Source organism: Neurospora tetraspora, assembly GCF_033439725.1.
Source record: "Neurospora tetraspora strain CBS 560.94 chromosome Unknown B0H65scaffold_5, whole genome shotgun sequence".
Classification (NCBI taxonomy): Eukaryota; Fungi; Ascomycota; class Sordariomycetes; order Sordariales; family Sordariaceae; genus Neurospora; species Neurospora tetraspora.
The window spans coordinates 2,305,443-2,325,209 of record NW_026944387.1 but is presented as its reverse complement, the minus strand read 5'-3'; the positions used below and the strand labels follow the sequence as shown (position 1 = coordinate 2,325,209).

Sequence of the window (19,767 nt, the reverse complement as noted above, 5' to 3'; positions counted from 1 at the left end):
TTACTGAATGTCAGTGGTGATTGTGATTGTTGGAGTTGGGTCCGAGGCCTGATGCTGGGTTAACGACATTGGGACTGTCGACCTGGACCCCGAGGACTCTTATACACAGAGGTTCTGGTCGGACTTTGCTCGTTCGAGTTCTTCATGGCTCATCCTGCTCTACAAATATGTGATGCATCACTCGAGAACCTGTAAACGTTAACCGTTTGTCGAACCATCTACAGGCAAACCATCATGCCATTGGGATGAGCAACATCTGGATAAGTAACCAACGGTATCGTGTCATCAGATAATCCTACTCGATGGAGCCAAACATATTTCTTGGACAGCGATGAATGGCGGCATCATGAGATTCTCACAAACAACAATGATTGTGGAATTCGACGCAACCTTGTCTGTATAATACATGGAGCATTGCGATAAATCTGCAACAATAGGCCTCCCACTTGCTTTCGGAGCGTCGACAGTCCATGGCTAAAGTTAGTGTACCCAGAAATGCTGGGTTTGACAACTCTCCGGTCCTGGCGCCTTGCCAATTCATTGTTTGACCCGGAGTTTTCTCATTCGACCGGCCGGTTATGCCGCAACCGACTCGCCCAACGACCCGTCAGTTGCCCTCGGCGCCAGCGAGATGACATTGCCGCACATTAAACAATGAACGTTGTTGTTGGTCATATAGAACGCCGCATACATGGAGACTGATGAGCAAGCGCTATGCTTCAAGTGTATAATCACACTGCTTGTTGAAGGTTGTGATCAATGTCGTTGGTTTTGACGACCGATTATCCATTTGCAGAAGAGATGACGCTCTACGCTCGTTGCGCCGAAACTCGGCACGAGATAACACAAATCAAGAGGACACTTGAAGGAGCGCGTTGGCCTTTCAACCTCCACCTATCCGCTTCTTTAGCTAGTGCTGAGGAGAATGGATGTCAGCAAGATCTGGAAACCTACCGAAACAAGAATCCGCCATTCTAGGAAATTTTCAATAACTGGTTCTATGAAATTCATACCCATGGGACTCTTGCAATGATAGATGCAAATGAAGATGCAAAAGAGGACCTCGTCCAGAAGTTAGCGACAGTTAACGAAAAGTGCGAGTCAGGTAAGAAGATGAATGGGTCTGGGTGCAGAAGTGACGGACGCTGACTTTCATTCCTTGCAGCTCGCAAACACCTCGGAGTTTTGAAAGAACGGCTTGAGCAAACATCGGAGATCATCCAGGAGACTTCCTCGGCGTGCAGTGTCAGTTTCCTACGTGTGCAGTGTCACTGCGTGTATAGTTATATCTACCCTCATATTCCTACGCGTGCAGTGTCATAGTAATCCCTAACCTTGTGATATTTCCCTTGGTGTTGAACCAGTATCTGATCTGGTGATAGTTCGTTGGTGTTGAGGGGCAGTAACTGAAATGTGCAAATTAATTATATTATTCTATCTACCCAAAGCAGGTCTAATCGGATCGCTCCCTTACTCTCCCAACTTCTTTCTTAAAGGTCTAAGAGTCCTCCACTTCTAGCTACAGCTTAAGGTACTAACGAACGTGTTATAGTAAGGTACAGTATGTTTCGTGCGGGAAGGCTGTTTCTTAGGGATTACTAACACTGCACGCGTAGGGATATCTGGGGATAGCTTCCTACATATACAGTGTACACTGCACACGTAGGAAAGTGACACTGCACGCCGAGGGAGTCTCTCATCCAGAAGAGGAAGCAGATGGATGTCTCCAAGGAACCCATTCCCGAGGATGACGAGGCAAGCTAATGACTTAACCCAATGAGAAACAGCACAAGAAGCAAAGCTGACATTCGTTTGCCCATTAGGAATACGAGGCTCCCGGAAGGCTCGTTATTGAGGTCAACTTGACCTACAGAAAGATTGCGATCTCTTGGAGTGTTGAGCAACTTCCGAGTATTAAGCAACTGCCAAAAGATTTGCCCACCACCCTCCCAGGCCTTCCTGGTAGCTACCAGGACGACGATTAGATTGGCATGAATTGGAAGGATCCCATGTTTTCCCACATGTCGTGGATAGCCATGGTAGGAATGGGCTCTTCCGAACTCGAAACCCTATGCAGACATCATGGGAACCTTCAGGATGTGAAGCTTGAATGGGTCGCCGAGAATAGTTTATTTTCCATTCCAGCATTCAGAGCGCCGTGTTGACTGCTTAAATTAGTATTTCATTACCTAGGAGTGTTGAGAAAGTAGCTGAAGCTACATACGTGAATGTGAATCGCGGAAGCTGGTGTTTTGTTAACGACCGGGGCGTCGACAGCAAACATGTCAAGGGTGATTTAAGATTCTGCCCCCGACAGGGCTGATACCTACCTATCTCTACCTACCTTGGCCACATCAGCTTGTGTGTATCTCCTATGATCCTACCCCTAGCATACTAGTAGGATTTTGGACGGCTACCTTCTTAGTTCATAAATAATCAGTCCCACATCGTTACAATACGGTTCATATTCCAAATTTTATACATTCTCCAGCCCATCGCCAATGTATGTGGAAATTTCCATGTAAAAGGGATCGTGTCAGTTTGCTAGACGAGTTAGGGAAATGGCCTGACTTACCCGAGAGTGTTTGTCCATACTAAGTATCTGGAGTTTGCTGTTACACATGAGATTGACGGATGACGGATCTGGTACCCCCTGTACATACCCTTTCCCGCTCCCCATGTTCCTGAAAATTTGACAGCCACTTTCAGGCACCGACGAGTAAAAGATGGCAAGGAATAGTGGTGGCGGATACATACCTATCACCAGGACCAGGATCATGTGACCCCCCAGATCCTGACCAGATTCCATGTCGAACATTTTGACATGAAACTCGGACACAAACGGGAAGAAACGTGCCCGATAAGACACCCTTATCTCCGTTTCCTTCTGGGGGTATATGATAAATACTGGTTTGTTTGTTAGCGTGGTCCATCTGCTAAAACGGAAGAGGGGAAGTGTAGAGCCCTCTTTGGCCCATGAGAGCAAAACTGGTCTCTGTTAATAAAATTTTGCCAAAGGCCAAGGCTCTCAACGCCATAGAAGCATCTCTCCGTCTTCCTCAGGTCCTCTCAGCCCTCAAGATACCAGTTCACAGCATCTTACCACTAGACTCTTGGCCGCTTTCCCAGCTTGGGGAGGTTTGGCGTTATCTGTACCAAGTCAACAAACAAACAAACCAGGGCTGGATTGTATACAAGTATCCCACCCGCAGGGTACGATGCTGTTAAAATTGCAAGTGCCGGCGCCATTCCGTCGAGGCGCAAACACCCACGTGTATACGTATCTCGGTCCCGTCGCCGACCCAGCTGCAGGGAACATTCCAGCATTGGTGTCAAAGTTGCATCTACCCTTATTGTCCCCAATGTCATAAAGTCGAAACACGGCGATTTCCCTGTGACTTCTGCACCTGGACGCCGGCTTTCTTGTTTCAGTTATTTACTGACAAAGTCCATGACTGGTGTCGGTGGTTCGAAAGGACCGAAGAATGTACCTTCGCTCCTGACTGAGCATGTTATCTCACTTATATGAATCACCGGATACACATGTTATTAGCATTCGAAAATGGGAAGACCACAAAAGGGAGAGTTCAAGTGTGATCACGAGCGCACTCGAAATCCAGGCCGGTCCTTGAGGATACGAACATCGTGAAGATACAAAGGCTTTCTTGTCCCCAAGTCCCAACCAAAGCAAAGAAACCTGGAATATAAGCGCCAACGTACCTGAATAAGCTCCTTTGTTCCTGCCACAGGAACAATCCCGCTTCAGCACCCAAGTACGCGACCCAGTCCACCCAGCGGCTACTCGAGCATCCACCATCTTCAACTTCTCGCGTACCTAGTCACTCTGCAAAGCAAAGCAACCATGATCTCCCGAAAACTCAGCAGTCTACTGCTACCACTCTCTCTCCTCTCTCTCTTCACCGAGGCAGCAACCGCCCAAAAAATCGGCACTGGCATCCCCGAAGTCCACCCCCGTCTCCGAACTCAGAAATGCACCCAATCCGGCGGCTGCAAAACCCAGCAGACGTTCCTCGTCAGCGACGCCCGGCACCGGCCCTTCCACAACACCGAAGGCGAGATCGTCGAATGCTCCGCCGCCAACAAGACACTCTGTCCCGACGAAGCCACCTGCGCCCAGAACTGCATCCTTGAGGGCGTGGAATACGGCAGCCTGGGCGTGTTGGCGAGCGACACGGCCGTGACGCTGCGCAACTACCTCTTTGACGGGAAGGAGCACAGGGGCATCAGTCCGCGGGTGTACCTCCTCGCGGAGGATGGCGAGAACTACGAGCCGATCAAGCTGTTAAACCAGGAGATCAGCTTCCAGGTGGACGCGTCCAACGTCGGGTGCGGTATGAACGGCGCGCTGTACCTGTCCGAGATGGACTTTTCAGGCGGGAGGAGTAAACTCAACCCGGCTGGGGCGAAGTATGGGACCGGGTACTGCGATGCGCAGTGTCCTAAAAGCGACTTTATCAATGGCGTGGTAAGCGAGAAGCCTCCCATACAATTCGTTTTCGTCTCTTCTAACTCTCTCTTTCTGCACCCCAGGTAAACCTTAATTCCTCCCGCGTTTGCTGCAACGAAATGGACATCTGGGAAGCCAACTCGCGCGCCACGACCATGACTTCGCATCCTTGCAATCAGACAGGCCCCTTCCTTTGCAACGGTGATGAGTGCGAGAAGTCAGACAAGGGAGGAAGCGGTGTGTGTGCCAGGAAAGGCTGCGGAATCAATCCGTTCAGGCTTGGTGCCCCAGAGTTTTACGGCAAGGGCCAGGAACACAAGGTTGACACCTCCCGGCCGTTTACAGTCGTCACCCGCTTCTTGACGGATGAAAATTCGACGACTGGCGCCCTCAGCGAGATCAGGAGGCTCTACATTCAGGATGGAAAGACGATTCCAAGCACTTCCGATTCAAATATCAAGGCTCTCACGAAGGCCAACATTTCGCCCAGCGGTGGCAAATTTGAAGGCGCGTTGACGGAGGGGTACTGCAATGCTCGGGATTTCAACGACCATGCGCGGTTAGATGGGTTGAAGACGATGGGTCAGGCGCTGGGGCGCGGTATGGTTATGGTATTGAGTATCTGGAACTCTGAAGCCGACTCAATGGCGTGGTTGGACGCCGGGAAAAACGGGCCATGCCAGGAAGGTGAAGGGAAGCCGGACAAGATTGCCAAGAAGACGCCGGACGTCACAGTCACTTTCTCCAACATCAGATGGGGCGATATTGGTTCGACTGCATAAGGAGATGCATTGTCCGCGGGCGGCCAGGAAAAGTGAGGGGATAACCAGCGGCACGGTTCATCTGATGGTCACCCTTCAATGGTGTTGTAATATTGCATGGCTCTTCCTCGTCCAAGTATCAACCTAGAATAACGAGCTGCGATTAGCAAAATAAACCTTGACTGCTAATAACTGAACTCGTACTCGTGGTAAACGGTGTTTCTCCAACCTTCTCATATCTCCAGCCTTTTCATCCTGACTTTTCCCATTCACTCAACCACAGCCCTCCATCCGATGCATTTAATTCCGCCTCCTGCGAGCCTCAAAGAAGTCCGCAGAAGCTGGTATTTTCACGTGCAAAATATATCACACCTCGCAAATAGCTCAGGGCTTTTTACTCCTGACCACCAACAAAATCGTCTGCCAATTTCTGTCAGCACAACAACTTGCTCTTAACTGACAGCCTTGGGACCCTTAAGTTCAGGTCAACACGCATCAACAACAGCACACACAACCTTGACTCAATCGGCCCTGACTTGAACGGCAACGGCGTCGCTTCGTACAGTTCGAGTCCCGAAGTGACGACCACCAGCAGTGCGCTGCCCGGTCGGACAACCTCCACATTCACTACCAGCTAACCGCCATCGGCTCCCAGCTCGATTCACAACGTCGCCGACTCGCAACCCTGACCAGAACCTCAACCACAACCCTGATCACTAGCTCGCTCACCGACGATCAGGCCTCGGTCACGGCCCTGACCATAGACTCATCCTTCTTCTAGTCTACCAAGCACCGTACAGAACAACAAGATCGGCTCGGTACAAGGCTTTTCGAGGGCGACATTGGCACCCAGATACGTTTTATTGCACTGAGATCCCGCCAAATTCCCACCTATCAAGATCCCATCCACCAATCAAGATCCCATCCGCCTATCAATATTCCATCAAAGATTCGCCATGTCGGCCCCCGTGTCGATTGTTTGCCGCAAGCGATCCTCCTCGGGCAACGAGGACGCTTCTTCCGACGATAGCTCGCACAAACGTGCGAGGTCGAGCTCCCGCACTCGGAACGCCAACAAGAACCACTTCAACAATGTGGATCCCTTCAAGATGAACAACATCAAGCAGCTCATTAACGACGTCGCCGAGAAAATCGAGAAAAGTCGTCGTGCCAGTAGTGGTCAAACCTCCGAGGCTACCATGAGCTTCGGCTCCCCGTCCTCTCACACTTCCACCAAATCCACCACCTCCGGCCAAGTCGACTTCGGCTTCGGCGTCGACACCAGCGGCGACGTCTTCACTTTCCATCAAAGACCCGTCTACAAAGAGTTGGCTGACTTGCCCACCACTCCGCCGAGAACCGGCAGCGCTCCTTCGTCTCCAGAGCCCCCCAAGAAGAAACGCAGCAGGACCCAGAAGCGTGCCGATGCCAAGCGCCGGCAGAAGGTCAGAGAGCAGGGCGAGAGGGAAGCGCGCCAAGCCGAGGCAGCCAAAGAAGCTGAAAAGCTCAGGCAAGCCAAGCAGGACGAGAGGCAAGCCAAGCAAGCCGAGACAGCCAAAGAAGTCGAAAAGCTCAGGCAAGCCAAAAAGCTCAAGAAAAAGCTCAACGCTATCCAGAACAACAGCATTCCGTCGTCGCCGTCTCCTATGTTGATGCAGTTGGACGCACCGGTGGACGAGGACGTCGAATCCTGGGGCGCCCGCATCCAGGATGAGCTCATCGAGGCCAAGGCTGAGATGGTGTCGATGAAAAGGACCATCGACTTCCTCATGGCCCAGGTCCAGTATCTGCAGGCGAAGGCGGACGGGCACGCGGCTATCAATCAGGCTGCGCTGAGGGAGATGCAGGCTGTTCGCAGCGGTGCCGCACGACTCCTTCTCAACCGTTCGGATATCACCGTTGAAGACCATCGGATTCTGAAGGGCATCGCGTCCGAGTCGCCATCGTCGCCGCTCTGAAAGGGATGGGATATCGCCGATGAACCTTTTCAGCCGACCCACAGAGCTATAGCATTTCTGCTCTGGATCTGGATGGCCTTCCGCTGAGAACAAACGCAGCAATGGTATCGGATTCTTCGTGGAGTCTGGCAGCAAAGGATTGATTTTGACTTCCATGGGATTCTAAAGCGATGGCATGGTGGTGACAGACAGGCGTTGATGTGCATCTGGCATGGTTTTTGGCGTCAATCTGCGTATCGGTTGTGATTCTTCTTCTACTTCTTTTTCTTCTTCTCATCCTTCGTTGCCAAGTCAGATAGCTGGCGCTAGATGCAAAGGCCGTCAGGCATGCTTCATGGATCGGGGTGTGGAAGAAAGCAGTTGAGCGCCTCATCATCTGGTCTTCCCTTTTCTTCCTCTTTTGCTCTCACTCTTTCTTGTGGTGGGGGGGATCATATTTACTCGGGGGTCTTCTGCCAATCATTATCCGAATGAGAGGAACGGGATCGTCAGCTCTCTGTTAGCACGGCGGGGGAACTCAGCTATATTGCAACCTATTTCTCTTGGTCTGTTACCGCCCTCATGGTGGCATGGACTAGATGGGCGCAAGTACGGGATCGAGCTTTTCGTTGCATGTTCGTCCGGGGCGGACAGGAGGGAATCCAAAATTCGGGGAAAGGAAATGGGAGATGAACATACAAAACAGAGATTACTTGCTTCATTCCCATCGTCTTTGATGTTCCAGCAGTTCGTTGGATACCGGGGCGTGATTCCGTATTCCATGAGCTTGCAAGTTGTGCTTTCGAAGGCCGGGCTAAACGCTGATATCTTCAAAATTGAACCAGGAGGACTCAAACACGTTTAGTGCGTCATAACTGTGATTGATTACTGCCATACTGCCCCTGACAGCAACAAGACTCCCGTGACTGGGTGGTGGTGAGATCTGATGCCGAGGGGCTACCAGTGCCTGAGACGCGTGATGTTGCTTGCAAGTCAAGGAACACGTGAACATCACCTTAATCTTTCGCGACGGCTAATACAAGGACACAAACATATGGAGCAAATGATAGCTGTCCGGGTTCGGAACAACGAACATCCTGCGCAGATACCCCAGCTGTACAGGGCGGTCCGGGCGTTACCGTTACATTACCTGTTTTGACTCTGCACCTTCCGCCCATCGCTGTTGTGAAAAGTCGGCACTTCCTCCTGGAAAAGCAATGGAAGAAGGGGCCGACGCAGTTTCGTGCTTATAGACAAGCAGGCGGTTCCCAAAGAAACAGTACACACAGGACCACTATTTTTGGCTGAACCCGTGTGTACAGTCTTTTTGGAACCACTGCACCCGACAAGGGAAGAACAGCGGAGCAGGTCGGAGGCAAAATGTCGAACCGGACCCGGGCATCGCTGGCGGCCGAGTCCTATGCGATGCTGGAAAAGTGGAAACCGGGATGCAGCCTACAAGAAATGGAGACGGCGAGAGATATTGGTAAGACACTCGTTGGCAGAACCATTACGTTATTCATGAGCACCTTGGAAATGTCTAAATACGCTCCAAGACCTATGCCAACCTATCTATTTGTTCTCTCATGCGCTCAATCCTTGATGTGATTCCTCAAAATGTGACGATCTTGACTATCATCGCAAAGGACAGAATTTCTTGTGCCCCGCTTTTCACAGGATGAGAGATTGCCAGGCGTGGCCGCGGGGAAGGTGCAGTGCGCAGCGGGACGGAAGTTGCAGATGAGGTGCTCGGGGGAGCTTCGATTCCACGAAAAGTCTTACTCCTGGCACCTTATAATGTCCCATAGGTAGCACTCCTAAGATCTCAAGACTAATCGTCGTAAATAGTGAATATCGTCAACATCATCGAGGAAGAGCATCGGCCTGCAAGATCCCATTGGGGGTCCTCATACGCGACAAATGCGGAAGTTTGTTTGTCTTGGCACACAGCGCCCCTGAATTGTGGATCACCGTTCCCACACTCAAGCGCCTTGTCAGTCTTGGCGCGCTAGTTGTGTTGAGCTGGCCACAACACCGACTTTCCAACGGATTTTGACAGATTGACCAGATTTAACCGTCTTAATCAACGTATATCAACCGCATCGCATCGTAAATTATCGAAATCTGTACTAAAAAGCTAGTATTTCAATGCTGGCATATTGGCTATCGTTTTATTTAGCGTTTTTATTATCTTTGCTATTGTTATGGCCATACAATATAGTGAACTTTCCCAATTCGAACTAACGAGCCGTCGTAAATTTGATGTTCTATAACGACGAGCCTATTAAAGATATCGCTATAACCGCTGGCGTTTACAAGCGTATAATATATTGATATAAACGTAGTTTCAACATTATTGGCAAGCTAGTACTACCCTCTCGAGCGTCCCAAAATTCTAGGAAGCTTTCTATGTAGGCTATAGAGGTATGTTCGTAATTATAGTAACCGTTTGTAATTACTATATTATAATTATAATTAACGTTGTAAAGGAGGTTATAAAGCTATTAATATTAAAATTATCCCTATACTTCGACGAGATTTGTGCCTTCTTAATTAACGAATATAATATATATATATTGATTAAAATTATATAGCGCTATTTATACTAGGAGCGTTAGAAGAAAAAGAGGCTAACGTTCAAAGTGGTATAGTAAGAGCCTAAACTAGTAATAGAGTAAATAATAAAAATATCGTTATTTATTATAAAAATATTCGTCTTTTACAGTAAGTCTAGTATAAATCGACGCAATAGAACTTATTATATTAATTAGGCTCCCCGTGTACTATTACAATAATATTAAACCGCTTTAAACGTAACAAATAGTATTATATTCTCCTAACTATATTAATTAACGGCGTATTCGAAATACTAATTTTTAAGAGACAGATAAATACCACAAAGTTTATTAAATAATTTAAAAATCGCCCCCTCCCTATAATAAATCCTTTTCCTAATCGTAATAGTATTTTAGTAATAGATAACGTAAATTAATATCTATATAATAAATTCTATTATGTGTATATAGGCGCGGATATATTACTCTAATATTTACTGCTATATTCCCTAGAATTCAATCCAATCGAGGCGTACTTTAATAAGTTTAGAAAGTATATAAAGTGAGTATATAACGACGAAGGTAGCGATAAAATAGCTAATAAAGACTTCCCTATCTCCTTCCGTCAAATTGTTAAAAATATTGGGTATAGAGTATAATAGATCCGTAACTACTTTAAAAACGGCAAATTAATTATAAAGGGTATTAATAATATTAATAAAAGTTATACGATTCTATATACTAGCCAACTAGAAGAATTTAACAAAACTACTAACGTTATTACGCGAAGGTAAATAGGGAAGGTAATTAGGTAATATAGGGGGTAATATATGATTTATATTATAATTTAGTACTAGAAATGCTAGAAACGCCAGAAATGCTAGAAACGCCAGAAATGCTAGAAATGCCAAAAGTGCTAAAAGTGCTAGAAGTATTAGAAGTGTATTTATTTATATAATAATGAAAAAAGGGTGCTAGAAGTGCCAAAAATACTAGAAATACTAGAAATACTAAATAAAGTACTAATATTTATCTATATAATAATAAAAAGAATATATAAGAGTACTAGAAATATACAGAATCCCCCCTTATAACTAAAGTAGTCTACCACTTTTACTATAATTCGTTTCATATACTATAACCGCTAGCGGTAGTACTGCCTACTAAAGAAGTATATACTTTCATAATACTAAACTCGAGGGCGGTAATATTAGTCGGTCGTATTATAAAGCTATATTAGGAATTTAATATATAATAATAATAATAATTAATTAAATTTATTAATTAGAGGGTAGAGGGTATACTGTAGAAGCTATTTACTTAGGCAATTATTGATTGTTCCTACTTGAGGAAGGTTTTAATATTATTTTTTAATAAATTATAGAATTCTATTATAAAGTCTAGCTTTATAAACTATTCGATTGGCTAGTCCTTAAGCGCTATAATATTTGTAACGGGGGCGCTTAGTCCTCTAAGTGCCTTTCGTAGTACGATTAAAACTTGCGATATTTACATTACTATTATAATCTTCCTAAAATAATACTCTTAGTAGAAGGTTTTCAAGAATTTAATAATAAATTCGCTTAGGGTACGGTTACGTACCGGGGGTAATAGCGAAGAAGAGGGAATTAGAGGGGACTTATCTTCATCGGTAATAGAGGGTAGTACAATTAATAGAGGTATTAGAGGTACAGTTAAGAATAAGATAGAGGATGCCCATATAAATATAATAAACGAGGGTAGAGGAAGGTTACGTCTAGTAGCTAGCGTATTATAATTAATAAAGTAACTATAGAACGCAATAATCTAATAATCAAATAGCGTATTTAAGGTGGCGCTTAATAGGGTTACTACAATACCCGGTACTAATATAGTAATAATAGAAGTAACTATAATAGAGGAAGGAGGAAGAGGCGGCGGGAAAATTAAATAATAAGGGTAATTATATAAAAGGTAATATATTAACTAATATAGCGGGTATAAATATAGCTAGTATAGGGGGTAGTATAACGCTAATAGCTTCTCCTCCCTTTTTAATATTAGCTATTAAAAATTATTAATAGATTTTATACTAGTATTATTATTACTACTATTAACATTATTAATAATATTAATATATACTAGGAACTTATTACCGCTACGTCTCCTACTATTCGAATTAATACTAGCCGTAGCAACTTCTATTATAATTATCCTTTAAATAATTAAAATAGGGGGATTTCGTACAGTAATATACTTAGCCGCGATAGCCTCTACTTATTTACCCGCGTCTTTAATAGAGAGGTTATAATATATTTTACTACTATTAACGAAGTAGTATATTTAGTAGTTAACTCCCTTATTATAATTTTTATAATTATATTTAATATTATATTCCTACGTCTAAAAGAACTTACAGTACATAGTACCATAGTGTCATGGGGCTAAGGCCTGGGCTGTGACGCTCTAGTCATTGACTAGAGCTATTATAAGGCGCCGTGGCTATATCTGTGCAGCCCCTATCAAAACTTCGCATCTCTAGTAAAGCCGCCTCTCAAATAGAACTTTCCTTCTTTATAGAACTTCAATTAAACTATACGATTAGTACTTATATTAACTGTACTATCCCTGTTATATTAGGTTCTATTATAATAGACCTAATAGAATAGGATAAATAGCTACTATCATAGTAGTAGTAGGGCTTACCTACCTAAATAGCTATAGTTAGAGTTCTTATAAAGTTTTCCGCCGCTATAACCGCCGTAGCCGTAAAATAAAAAAAAATTACGAAGAGAAAAGCCGTACGCTTCGTACAAGAGAAGGAAGATTTCGTTAAAATATTATTTACTAGCGATATATTTATTTAAATAATAAGAATAGCGTTCAATATGTAATTTACTATTTAAATTTAATAGAATCCTTTCAAATTTAATATAATTATTATGATAATTATTATTACTCCGAGCGCTACAATCGGTACTATATAAGAAACCGCTCCCTATTATAATTTTAAACGTAAAAATATCCGTTAGCTAAAATAGGACGGAACCCTCTTTACGTTTAATTTTTATATTACCCGACTACGCTTTATACACGAAGAAAAGAGGTTGGTAAGAGTTATTATTAACAATAAATTAGGTTAGTTAATATTATTAGACGCCTTCCCGGCTGATAAAATAGTTAAGGTAGAAGTTTTTTAGCGTTATAACAATATTAGTAGTATCTATAGACTTAAGGATTTTTTTAATTATTTTAAATTAATTGTTAGTAATAAGAATGAAAAAAAATTAATTTTAATCCGTTTATATATTATATAAACAGGGAGAATTGATTTTTATTGGATTGGTTCTTTACGTTCGAAGAAAATTTTACGAAAATTGGAAATTTTATTTAGGAAAATAATTCTAAATTGGTTTGGTTACAAACTTTTATATTTAATACTCTTTACGATTAATTAATTATAATCTATATACCCGAAATCTATAACCTTTATATTAAATAATTAAAAAATATTATATAGAAGTTTAAAACTAGTAAAGCCTTTTATAATATTAGGGGTAGTAGTAAAGGATACGGTAGTTGTTATTAGAGCTCCCTTTCCTAGCGCGACCCTACCCCTACTTTTAAATACTCTAAAAATATAAATAGTAATATTACGATAGGCTATATTAAAATAAAGGGTAACCCTAGTAATAAGGACGTTAAGTATATTAAATAGGTCTCTTAGGACGAAAGAAATAAGCGTTATATTTTAAATTTTTATTTCTATTACGGAGCTAGCGGGTATATAGTCGGTAATTATATATATTAGCCGGTATAATATCCCCTTATAAATATTAAATTTATTAAGATTAAATTTAAGGTAGAACCTATATTGGAAAATAATAGTAACTATTCTTCTTTTAAAAAGTAAGAAAAAGAATAGTTCCCTTATAAAGTCGAATAAAGGAGTATTTTAAAGTGCTAAGTAAGGAAGCGGGAATTAAGAGTTTTCTAGGACTTATAAAGATAGATATTATTAAAATACTTATTACTATTAATAATAAACTTTATTTCTATACCTTCGTTAATAAAGGTTGCTAATATTATATTGTAATTAGTAAAAATATTATTAAAAAATTAAAAATTCCCGTTATACTTATATTTAACAGATAAGTACGAAGAGCCTTAATAAAAATAGAAGGGGCGGAATTTAAAAAATTATTTATTTTAGGGTAAATATTTATAAGTATAAATTTATTATTTATATTTACGTAGTCCTTAAATTAAAATTCCCTACTATTCTAGGGAAATTATAATTAATTATTATAAAGGCCTATTTTATTCTTTATAAGTATAAACTATAATATAGAATAATCGGTTACTAAATCCCGTATTTAGGATATTCTCCGAAGAGTTTCTCTCTAAAGGCTAAGGAGTTTAAAGAAGTAATATACTGTTTAGTAATTACGTTTGTAGTTATAATGAATAGGATTAAGAAGAAAAGCGGCCGGTAAATTGCGGAATTAATAATATTCGTAATAAATTTATAAAATATCGAAAAGGCCTTTAAACCTAAGGTCGGTATGATAAATAAGGAATTGCGAAAGATAATCCCTATAAAAATATATAATTATTTATTCGTTTAGAAGTAAAAAGAGGTTAATAAAGTTAATCTTAACCGTTTAAGCATCGATTATAAGATTGAGTTTAAGAAAGACAAAAACGATAAAGAGCTGCTTCTCTTTTATAATTACTTTTATAATATATTACGAAAAGAGTTCTTAGTATTGAAGAAAGTCCTTAGAGATTTTTTCAATAAGGGTTTTATCCGTACTAATAATTTAATTACTATTACGCCAATTCTCTTTATTAGGAAGTTAGGAAGAGGTCTTCAGTTTTATTACGACTATAAAACTTTTAATACTATTATTAGAGTAGATCGATACTTATTACCCTTAATTTAAGAAACGTTTAAAATCATTATTAAAGCGAAATAGTTTACTAACATAGATATTGTATAGGCGTTTTATAAAATTTGTATAATCGAAGGAGAGGAAAGGAAAATAATACTTCGAATTTAATATAAATTATTTGAGTAGATAATTATACTTTTCGGACTATTAAGAGTATTCGCGACGTTTTAATAGTATATTAATAATATTTTAGGAAATTATTTTAATAATTTTACGTTAGTATATATAAATAATATATTAGTTTTTTCATTAGGTTTTAAGGTAGATTATTTATTTAAAGTATATAAAATCGTTAAACGTATTACTATTATTAGGTTCTATTTAGACCCTAAAAAATACGAATTCGTAGTAAAGAGTATTAAATATTTGAGTTTTATTATTGTTGTAAGTATTAATATTTAAGCGGACTTAGAGAAGATTAGAGCGATTATTAAATAAGAGGTACTTACGTTTCAAAAAAGGGTATAAAGCTTCTTTAGGTTTATTAATTATTATTAGATATTTATTAAAAATTTCTCTTCGGTTCTAAAATTGCTAATAGCCTATACGGGTAAAGGGGTCCCTTTTAAATAGATTGAATAATACGATATAATTTTTAAGAAATTAAAGGAGTTAATTATTAAGGCCCCTATTCTTATTTAGTGGGATTTTAATTTATTTATTTTTTTAAAGGTAAATTATAATAGGTATAATTTCGGTAGTATCTTTACTTAAGAGAGGGATAGGTAGAGGATAGCGGTTATTTAATATTCTTAAAGTTTTACCCCCGCTAAATATAATTACCCTATTTACGATAAGGAAATACTTACGATTATTGAATATATAAAGGAGTAGTCTACGGAATTTGAAAGTTATAAGAAATTTATTATTATTATTAATTATTATAATTTCGAATATTTTATAGAGAGGTAAAAGCTTTTTAAAAAGTAAGCGTAATAAGCCTAATTTTTCTTACGGTTTAATTTCGAAATCCTTTACTACCCGGGGAAGTTCGTTGTAATTCTTAATATTCTATTCCGTCGGGATTAGGACTGCCTTGACGAAAAAAATATAAAAGTTAGGGAAACATAGTTAATTGCCTAATCTGCTCTTAAGAATTATATTTATATAATTGTTTCCTTTATTATAGCGGAGAAGAGCGTAAAAGTATTTAAGAATCCGGATTTATAATAATTTTTTAAAAAGGTTTTTTTTTAAAAAGATAAGGTCTATTAAATTATTCGCTAAACTATTATTAATAAAGATAGGACCCTCTTAATTTCTACGCAAAGTTTAAAGGTTTAGTTCGGTAAGTGTACTATTAATAGGCTCGGCAAGTTATACTATAGAAACTATATTTAAATTCTAAGAGCTTCTGCTATTATTAAAGTTATAGCCTTATATATATCCCTAAAAAATATTAAAAGGAACGTTCTCCGTACCCGTATTATTTAAAAAATATATAATTTGAAAGCCCTTAAATACCTTAGAAGAGAAAATACTATTTACGCTATAAATAGATATTTTTATTAGCTGCTAATAAGTATTTATATCCGTCGGTTCTTAATTAATTACGATATTTATAATAAGGTGAAATATTAGAGAGATTAGAAAAGAGGGCTGTTAAAATCTCTTCCTATCCTAGATTAATTCTTTAGAAATATTTAAATAGATTTTATTATTAATTTCCCCCCCGTAGGAGGCTACGTTAACCACTTCGTTATTAAAGATAAATTTAGTAAATCGGTAATTTTAAAATCAATACCCTTTATAGAAGTAGAAATAAAAATAGAAGCTTTCTTTAGGTATTTCGTATAATATTATAGGTAATTGTAATCTATTATTAATAATACGGGTATTAATTAAACTAACCAATTTTAGAAGTATTTTTATAATTTATAAGGTATCGATTAACTTTTAAGTACCGCTTTTTACTCCTAAACCGATAGTAGCCCCGAGAAAATAAATTAGGAGGTATAAACCTTCTTAAGGATTTTTATTAATTATGCTTAAAACGATTCGGATCGTTAATACCTAATAATATAAGTAGTAATTAATAGCCGAATTAATATCTCTATTAATATATTTCTATTCTTTATTATTTCTAATTATTATCCGTAATCTTTAATAGCCTTAGTAATTCCCCTAATAAAAGTAGATTTTAAGAACCTGTAAGTAAGAGTTAAGGATTTTATTATAATATTATAATAAATTACAGATCTATATTAAATAATTATAATAATTTCTATATAAGAGTAAAATCGTTTTACTAACTATAAAAGGTAATTAATTAAAGTCTTTAAAGTAAGGGATAAGGTTTAATTAAATTTTAAAAATTTTATTATAGCGCGCCCTTAGAAGAAGCTCGATTAAATTTATACGAAGTATATAGTATTTAGAATTCTTAGCCCTTTCGTAATAGAATTCTCCGACTTCTCTTTAAAAGTTTTTAATAAATTTTATATAAACTTATTTAAAAAAAAGTTCGTAATAACCTTCTACCGGGCTAAATTACTACCGACTTTTAACTACTAATTATTATAGTAAATAGGAAGAAAGAATATTTCGTAAATAAAATCCTTTATTATAAATTAAAAATGTTATAAAATAATTTTAATTAATTAGATTAATTAAGCATAATAATTTTAGGAATTATTAGAGGAATTCGTTAATATAGCGGCTTTAAACTATTTCAAAGCGAAATATAATTTAGCTGATATTAATAATAAATTAGTCGAATATTTTAATATAAAATATACGAAATAATAGAGATGGTAATAAAAGAAGAAAAAAAGAAGGTAATAAATATTAATTTTAAATTTCTTTAATTTTTTTTCGGTATTTTACGTTTCCAATTATTTTTAATTTTTATAATTTCTAATTACTTTTCGAACAATTCGAAGCGGGCTATTAACTTTATTATGATAAATTCCCTAAAGGGGAAGGTGAAGGTTAGGGGAGCGGCCGGGGTAGTAGGAGCGGTAAGGGTTGGGGGAGCGGCGGTAGCGTTGCCGGGGGCCGAAAGGAAGTGGCTATATTCCTATTTAAAAATTTCGGTTAATTGAAATTTATTTTTACTAAAATAAATGAAATAAAAGAAATTTACAAAGAGATAGCGCTATCTTTATATAATTTAGCGGTATAGCGTTAAATAATTATAATTCTACGGATATACCCAAAAGCTTTCGTCTTCTCTTTATTAGAAATTACTACCTCCTAAATTATAGCGAACTTCTAGGTTAGAGACGAAACCTAATTATACCGTTTACTATTATTATAATATGCTATATACGCCCGGTTTCCAGGCTTAATATAATATTTGCGCAGAACGTTTAAATATAAAATATATGGGATTTCGGAGAGGTTATAATCTATTTAAAAAATAAATGAAATTAATAAAGATTTTTTAAAATAGGAATAATAAAGAAGATCTATTAATAAACATTTAGATTTAATAAATTTAAGCTTCTTAAGGGTAGCGATAGGGTTTTTAATATGTTTACAATAAGCAGCGGTTTTTTAGGAGGGAGATTAGAAATTATATAATAACAGTAAAAACGAAGCTTCGCTTTTAAACGGTTAAAATAAAAACAAGGATAGTTCGGATAAAATTAGGCGAAATATTTATTTTAGTCAGGAAAGGTAGGCGAAGAATTAATTGGGGAATAGTAATATTTATTTTAGTAATTTAAGCGATGGTTAGAGAAAAAAGAAGAAAGAAGAGAAAGAAGGAAAAGAAGTTAGGGGAGGGGTTTTTATATATAATTCTAGAAGTGTGTATATGCGTGCGCTGTTGCTTATTGCTTATTACCTTCGTCGGTTGAAATAGAAGGAGCGAATGCGTAGAAGGGTAAGAGGAGGGAGGAGGGGGGTAATATTATAGGGTTAAGGCCCGGGTTATAACGTTCTAATTATCGATTAGAATTATTATAAAGCGTTGTAGTTATATTTATATAGCTTTTATTAAAACCTCGTATCTCCGGTAGAGCCGCGTCTTAAATAGAACTTTTCTTCTTTATAGAGCCTCAATTAAGCTATACGACTAGCACTTGTGTTAACTGTGTTGTCCCCGTTATACGTAGGACTTGCGCTCCCCGTATACCTCTCGCTCGCGGTCTTATTTATTAAATTTATTAATCCCCTTTAGTATTGTATTAATTATACTCTTCCTCCTTATCCTAGATTTAAGGGTAATAAACGCGTATAATAATTATAGTATAATAATTATAAAGGGATTAACTATATTACGAGAGGAGGTAGGGGTAGAAGGTACGTTAGTAACCGAATTAGTAATTAAACTAATAATAGGGACGGGCGTTAGTATTATAGCGGGCGGATCGAAGAGGTAGAAGGTAAAGGCGAGTGTAAAAGTATAGTATTAAATAGTATTATTATGAAGGTATACCTTTATAATACCTTCGCTATCAAAATTGTAATTATTATTATTAAATTGGGCGGTTATAATAGTCTTTACATAAACTATAATTTTATTCTTCCTATTATTATTATAAACGCTAACGGTATATATAACACTATAAAGGATAACCTAGTGCCTAACCTTAGCAGCGGCCGCATTAGCAATAGTCTTTTAAATATACCCTATCTATAAATAGAAGACTTCCCTAAATAGAATTATCCCAAACCACTAATTATATATCTTACTATTCTCTTATTCGACCTCAATCTCTTAATAATTCCTACGGTTAAAAATCATAAGGGGTTTAATTCTAAAGGTAGTAAAATATAACCCTGTAACCGTAAACTCTACCTAAATATAAAAAAGGAAAGTAAGCTTAAGAAGTAATACAATTTACTTACGGGTATACAGTTAAATTAGGGCTAAAGATACTACATTTTCATCATCGTCGTTAGAAAAGTAAAATAATATATTAATAGCCTTCTTCTTAGGGGTAAGGCGGACCGGGAGATTAAAGAGTTATTATTCCTCCTCTTCCTCCTTCTCCTCTTTATCGTCGTTATTTTCGTTGTTATCGCTAGAGAGTTCGATAGGGGCTAGCCATATAAGTAGGGAAGAGGGCACGGGAATAGCTTCGGCCTCGGTCTCGGGTTTTAGAAAAGGCTTTAATTTTAGAGTAAGCGCCTTCCCTTTCCCTTTATTCTTAGGGGCGGCCT

General features: G+C 38.8%; 2 protein-coding genes across 2 annotated transcripts; both read left to right on the top strand.

Moving 5' to 3' along the window:
* Positions 1-3,675: 3,675 nt before the first annotated feature.
* B0H65DRAFT_540414 (concanavalin A-like lectin/glucanase domain-containing protein) lies at positions 3,676-5,322 on the top strand. The gene is made up of 2 exons (XM_062829153.1): positions 3,676-4,486; positions 4,552-5,322. Exons 1-2 carry the CDS (start codon positions 3,863-3,865, stop codon positions 5,248-5,250), a joined length of 1,323 nt encoding a protein of 440 aa, XP_062680628.1. The 5' UTR covers positions 3,676-3,862; the 3' UTR covers positions 5,251-5,322.
* Positions 5,323-6,185: 863 nt separating this feature from the next.
* Positions 6,186-7,187, top strand: B0H65DRAFT_443617 (uncharacterized protein; the record flags this gene model as incomplete). The annotated part of the gene is made up of 1 exon (XM_062825638.1): positions 6,186-7,187. The coding sequence occupies one exon, from the start codon at positions 6,186-6,188 to the stop codon at positions 7,185-7,187; it is 1,002 nt and encodes a 333-aa protein (XP_062680627.1).
* Positions 7,188-19,767: the final 12,580 nt, after the last annotated feature.

What these genes read in the sequence shown, in the direction of transcription:
- B0H65DRAFT_540414 (XM_062829153.1), top strand. Translation starts at nt 3,863, where the DNA reads ATGATCTCCCGAAAACTCAGCAGTCTACTGCTACCACTCTCTCTCCTC. An exon ending in GCGACTTTATCAATGGCGTG is followed by an intron (nt 4,487 to 4,551) that starts GTAAGCGAGAAG and finishes TCTGCACCCCAG; the next exon opens with GTAAACCTTAATTCCTCCCG.